The 7092-nt window shown below is 43.9% G+C and overlaps 1 protein-coding gene across 1 annotated transcript in view; it reads right to left on the minus strand.

Moving 5' to 3' along the window:
* LOC136447428 (neuropeptide FF receptor 1-like) overlaps positions 1-5220 on the minus strand; it is a 43407-nt gene extending 38187 nt beyond the window's left edge. The window contains exon 1 of the mRNA XM_066446345.1: positions 3948-5220. Coding sequence (XP_066302442.1) covers positions 3948-4224 — 277 coding nt within the window. The 5' untranslated portion in view covers positions 4225-5220. The remainder of the gene's footprint in view (positions 1-3947) is intronic.
* Between the last annotated feature and the right edge of the window lie 1872 nt (positions 5221-7092).

A 7092-nucleotide genomic window follows, 5' to 3' on the forward strand; every position in this document is an offset into this window, starting at 1 on the left:
CTTCGCATGGATGTAATATATAGCAATGAATCAATTTTTCCACACATTTACGCACGACAAATGTCAAATGATACAGGTGTGGGATGTGTGTCAATGGTCTGTGACGGGGGATCGTCATTGGTTCCAGCGCCTCCACTGATTACCAACATCTTTGCTGCTCACTCCCGGATGATCCACATTACTGGTCATGTGGCTCGGGTCTGTAATGCGCATCGTACATGATGTAGGTGGCTCATTAGGCAACGGTAAGAGACATAATTCATGGTCATTATCCCGTACAATCACTACAGACGGGGCCCGGGGCCATGGAGGATAATAAGGCACAGTCGGCTGCCATGGGTACGGTAGGGAAGGATCATATTTTAGCGGTTTTTGTAGATTTTGTTGCCGCACGTTTGCAGGAACCAACTCTTCGCGAAGAGCTGTCTTTTAAACCGTGCTGTCTGGGACCAGGAGGGATTTCAGTGCGATTGCGATTTTAATGAACTACTGTGCAAAAAGATGATCCCTCCTTTCCCGTATATCACACGCACCACACTGAGATGAAAAAGACAATGTTTGGCAATACATTGCCACGTCTCATCTTCGTTTTTCTTATTCCGTTCTGTCTACCCCCTATCTTTCTTTCTTTCGTTCGTTCGTTCTTTCTTTCTTTTCCCCCTTTTTTCTTCCTATTTTAGTCTGCTATGTAATTAGAATGTTTTTACCCTTGTCATTGAATTGTCCCTTGTGCATGTGCTGATGTAACAAGTCATGGCGTGTTCTGAATCCTCTGTCGAACCGAATCCTAACGAACCATGTTGGTGCATTGATTGATACAGAAATGTCAATAATGGCTATAGATAGATTGTTATTACTTTGTTGATAATATCAATGTCGTTAGCGCTGCATCAATTTCAAACAAAATCATTCATATTCATCACCACGACTCGTAATTAGTCATTAGTACATAAATCACGAAAAAAAACCTCCCGAAACGGAAAGATTACATAAAGCCTTTAAGCTATCGGATCTCATTGAAGTACGGATACATTATTAGACACGTACCGCCAGGGAGAATGTTACTTCAAAGGTTATGTTGTGAATTCGTAACCAAATGGAACATATCCCCGGAGGGCCGTCCGGTTCGGCAAAACTCTGCGAGATCTTTGATGAACACAAAACATTTCCAAGAATTGTTGTAGAGAGACACACTGAGCATTCCTAATCATCTTAGAATTATTCAACGTACAGACATTAAGTTTCAAGTCTATGGACTTACATACTTATGTAGTTAGCTGCGTGGGGACTGCTTCACGATGTGGCATGCCCCACGTGTGTCAAGATGAATACACAGCCTGGTAAAGTGTATTCTGTCTCATATATATGATTTTATGTGTATGCCAACATGTACCAAAGTGTTCCTTGAACATATCTTGCAACACAACAGTGTATGAAAATAAGGACAAGAGGGTAAATTGATGGTTATGACTATGTTGCAGTGAAATCATTTTTGTTACCAATGCAAGACATAACCAGGAATAGCAATGACACAGAAAGAACGTAAGTCTTATGATAAGTACCATAAGAATTACAACTCTCAACTTTAAATCCAGTCTCTTTTACATCTGAGTGTTCAGAACATAACAAGGAATGGCAATAACACATAAAAGACCATAATTGTCATAACAAGTACCCCAAAAATTACAACTTTAAATCCACTCCCTTTTGCAGCTGAGTGTTCAGCACCAAGGACGGATCCTGGAGACACAGTTTGACTATCAACAAGACGTATGTCGCCATGGAGCGCCCCTGGCAGTAATGAAGTCGTCGTTACCCCCATGACGACGCTGCCAACATTCCGGCGGCTATATCCGTTTATTGAGGTGTGAAATCTTCGCACAAACGCATAAAATCAAAGTAGATGGGAGCGAATCAGTACTTCCTGTCACATTTCTTCGGGTATTTACACGCGTCGTAACATCTAGGAACATGGATATGAAAATTGACAACAGCTATATGTCGACGTTTCAGCGCCTCGCTTGCCGCTGTTCTTGAGATCCGTTATGTCGCCTTGCTTTTATATTTAGTGAATGGATGGGAGTCGCATGGGACGGAGATATATGGAATACATTTTGTCCTCTGTGTATGGATTACGTCTGTAGGCTTACAGCGGTAGGAGGGCCTGCGTTAGATGGCAAGCCTTTCCTTGACGCGTGAGACTTTGACGAAGAGGGGGCGTTTGAATGAAGCTACGCAATATGTTTTCGGAACGAAATTCCGTCCCAAAGAAGAAAGTTCTTGATTGACTCTGCCTGGATGTTTAGAACTAGCAGAGGCGGCTACACTACGTACGTACATGCCACTCAAAGCTTGGTCAGAAAATTAGGAAGATAGTTCGCCAGAGCGTGCAGAAAGACGTACAGAAGAACTTTTAATGATAGTCTACTGCGCAGGTTGATACCCAGCTTAAGTGGAAGTTGAGTTCCAACGCCTGGTTGCCTCATACCTACCCACGCATCGCACCGTACAGCCACACCAAGAAATTGCTAACGGAGCTACATCAAGGATAGTGCCCCGCCTTTTGCGTATGAGGAAAGATCTTACTATTCCTTTTTCTGCTTGCAGCCTTGGTGCATGACGCACAACACCCAGCAGCGCAAAGTAATAAAGGTTCGGGATACCCCATGATCGTAAGTTGGCTGTTCAGCTGAAAATTGGCTGCTGGTCAAGGGTACATTACGGCTACACCGTCCGCTACACAATAACTTAATGGCTGTAATATGCAATGGTATTTCAAGTTCACGGGATGGGCAGTAAGATTTTGCGCCATTGATTGAATTCGAAATAAATCTACTCATTTGGAATTCACATTCGCAGGGATAGATCCGATGATACAAGAAGACTCGTAAGTTCTCATCTTACAGACGAGACGCTCCTTTACACATTAATACTTGGAACGTGTACAAAACGTGTTCGATGACTGATACTCGAATGTCTAACTTTGACTTAGAAGTAAAATCAGGCAAGCAATCTTACAGTACATCGCATATGAATGTTGTGGTCTTTTTTCTAACTCATTGCACTAGCATGGTTACCGGGGCTACGGGATCCCCGTATAGGCTACCGTATAGGAGCTAGGATGGCAGCCAGACTACTAATTCTACACCGAATGTGCCAGCAAAAAAGGCGACTCATCATACAGATAAGAAATGGAGCTAGATTAACAAGAGTCATGAAAACGCAGATACAATAAGTTGGACAGTGTGGTCCGAGACATTAGTGAATATGGGGCCGGCATGATCAATCCTTTAAGACTCTTGCCCAACGCTATCTCTTAAAAAATCAAGAACACTTGGCAGTTGTGAACCACTGACTGGTCACTGAACTGGATCGCTATATTGAGTTTCTGTCATAGCATTCATGATAGTGACTATTGTTCACAACAGCATGTTATAGAAAAAAGTACACCTTACCGATGAAGATGTGGTTGCCAAGGCGACTCATTATACAGATAAGACCTGGAGCTAGATGTACAAGAGACATTAAAATTCCCTGCTACTGAAACAGCAAGGAAACCTGCTGCTGTTTTATGTGCCACTGGGCACTACAAGGGTCTGGACGAATGAACTACTGTGAATTCATTTAAGTTCGCGTGGTTTTTATTTCGCGGTAAGGCGAAAACAGTGTGTTCGCGGTGGCTTTAAGCTCGCGGCAGTCAGATACTGCTACAATTTTGGACAAAAATGTTCGCGGTGGTTTTAAGTTTGTGGTGAAACGGTCGCCGCGAAAACCGCGAACATAAAACCACCGCGAACATTTCTACATTTACAGTAACGAACGAAGTTCTGACATGGTGCAAAGAGTACCATTACATGAAGAAAGACGGAGAAGCAAAACAACCAATTCTAACCCCACTCTATTACACCACACTACTACACTCACAACAGATAATAAGTACGCCCTACCGATGAAGATGTGGTTGACCAGCGTGAAGGGCATACAGAAGACTGCGATGAGAAGATCGCTGACCGCCAAGTTGAAGATGAAGAAGTTGGTGACCCCCCACATCCTGCGGGTCCGGCCGATGACCACCACCACCAGGAGGTTGCCGACCACGGAGCCGAGGAACACTAGGGTGTACAAGACGGAGAAGATGGCGATGGCCTCCGGAGACAGCTTGTGCTCCGGGAAGGTGAACCACTGCTCCATGGCGCTCTCATTCGCAGGGGAGGTCCCGTTCATCTTCGCAAGCGGCCACTCGACGTGTTTTCTCTTTCTTTTTTCAAAACAGTTCTAAAAATTTGAAGCACGTATACTCGATGGTTTACGGGTTTCAGAAGCTAGGAGTTTGCCAGATGTTGATATGCTGAACAGTGTTGTTAGAATGGCAATGCAAAATGAATTTCTTGTCCCTTACAGACTGCGGGGAAGCTAAGTCCGTGTGCAAAATTTAGGTAACTTACTTTGACGCCGTTCTAACTTCTATTCTTTAGACCTGAACAGAACTGACCGTGGCTTAACAGATTCAAGCTCACAAAGCCGCTCAGAAGAAGAAAAAAAAACGCTAATCAATCTTAGAGTTTCAGTCACAGCGGGAGATATGACGGAAATTATACCTCAAAGGTAACGATGGCGTTCACTTCACCAACATCGGCTAACTCGACTCCTGCCTGTTATCAACGCCTCGCACCTTTGCAGCGAGCCTTTTTACCGGCCACGTCGTCAGGAGCCGGATGTGCGGGAAATACAGTCCGGCCTGAGCACTGAGCTGTATCTCAACATCTGCAGAATGGGAAAAGAAGAGCCTCTGGACTAATTGTCTACACTTAAACCTCTGACATATATTGACTCAGTCTGCTCAAGTAATCTAAATCTACCACCTCCGCAGTCTAGATATTCCTAACGCTGTGTTATCATGCATGGCCAGTCCTGTCCGTGGGAACCAATATGCTCTAGGGAGGGTTTAGGAAAGCGGCAAAGCGCTGTCACGTCACCAGGGTTGAGATGAAACGTGATCATGGAGACTTCAGGGCTGCGGCGTGCTCGGTGTATCTATGGGGAGTAGATCCACGTGAGGCCCGTGATGACGTACGGGCGCTGTTCGATCGTCCTACGTCCGGCCGAACTACTTCCCCGAGTACTCTAGAGCCAGCTGTCGTTAACAGCTGTCTCTCACAAGGGCCTCATCTCTCCAGAACACATGGCACTTCGCCTCGGATGTTATCTTTCTTTTCCCCGAACCCTGCGGGTGTAAAATTGCCTTGCTTTAGTAGCTATCTACCGGCAAAGCTGGGAAGAATAGCTCACTGGCACGGATGTTGGGAGAGACATTAGTTTATGTATTGGTTCTGTTAGGCATGCTACTGACTGAAAATTCAAAGAACGTCTACGGGTTAAGAGATATAACGCCAGCAGGATCGTAACATTTTAACTTGGAACTAGACAACGTTGGCAGAAAAAAACTCATCTATCCAACCGATTTTGTACGAAACATCAGCGAGATATACAATGAGGAATATGATAATATTATGAACACAGATTTATCAGCACATTAGACATGTGTGCGACAGCGCAATAGAAAAACACTCACCTAGCTGGAAAACATCGAGACAGGAAAACAGTAGGACACTGCACACAACGAGCACCTCCATAGAACTGGCCGCTCAGCCTTGTCGTACCTACCTTAAACATTTCTCCCTTTTGAGCACATGATAACTTCTCTTTGATTGGACGAATCTTTTAGCCAATAGGGAAAGGCGATAGAGAATGGGAGGGGCCTAAAAGACGACTCTGTATATATGTGGTGTTCGATGCTATACTTATGGTGGGAAGAGCTTTGCGCCTTCATTTTTTAAGACCAAATGATGTGAATATCGATATGAAGATGATATCAAAACGTACTCAGAAGCCGTTGCTGATATTTTCCCCTATATCAATTCTTATATTGATTTTCAGTGGGGTTCACCGTTCAGGCAATCTGTAAAGCAGCCGCTTTTCTTAATGTAAATGGTCATACGATATACCATATCTCAATATCAGCACTTTGGTTTCTGATTTAGGCATTCCAATGACTTATTTAATGGTTAGGAAAATTGAACGAAATACCATGGAATTGATGACTTCCAAAACCGTTGTTGGTTTCAGCTTGCGAGTGACGTGGTTTACCATAGCCAAAAATGAAGATATAATATCTGATATAGCTACAGCTATTGACAGGATGTTTCTATCAATAGTGCAATAAAAAGGCTTACTGGTATGGGCGGACAGAAATAGCTTGAATCGGTAAAACGATTCAAAGGATTGGTCCAGTCGATAGAGGAAAGGTCGTTCGCTCTATCAATTATCTAAATCACTCTAGTGAATCATTCTTGCTCAGGAATGTAAGTAAGTCTTAATCTTAAACCATTTTACAGAATTATCTTCAGGGTAATGAGATTAGAGTTGACAGGTGCACGACGTGTTATTCACGGCGAAAACCCTGTCAATAGTGCCAACAATGTCTTATTATGCTCCTGTCAATAGTGACGCAAAAGGCTTATTGGCAGGCACACCTTATCAACAGTGCTGTCTTTTCTCTGGATAGGAACATCCTGACAACTGTGCCATTGTCATTATCATCCTGTCAATATTGCAAAAATCTTATGACAGGAACATCCTGTCAATAGGAACATCCTGTCAATAGGAACATCCTGTCGATAAGAACATCCTGTCAATAGGAACATCCTGTCGATAAGAACATCCTGTCAATAGGAACATCCTGTCGATAGGAACATCCTGTCAATAGGAACATCCTGTCAACAGCCTCGGCCTTCACATATACCGAATACCCTGTAGACCATTGCCGGGTATACCTCCTGGTTGTAGTGGACCTCATCAGTGTTAAACGATGTGTGAAACCTCGGAATTCGGTCCGCTGGTGTGCAATGTCGGAGTACTAACAAGCGTTATTAATGACAATCTACCTCATCCTCGGCTCCTGACATTTCAGTTTCTCTTGTTTATCTTAGGACAACACGTTAGTTCTAGCGTGATGAGCTGGCGCCACATGGAACGTTCCTGAATCTAGCGGATTTGGAGGACGCTGTGAGGTTGTCTATCCCTGCCAGAAGT

Source organism: Branchiostoma lanceolatum, chromosome 1 (genome assembly GCF_035083965.1).
Source record: "Branchiostoma lanceolatum isolate klBraLanc5 chromosome 1, klBraLanc5.hap2, whole genome shotgun sequence".
Taxonomy (NCBI): Eukaryota; Metazoa; Chordata; class Leptocardii; order Amphioxiformes; family Branchiostomatidae; genus Branchiostoma; species Branchiostoma lanceolatum.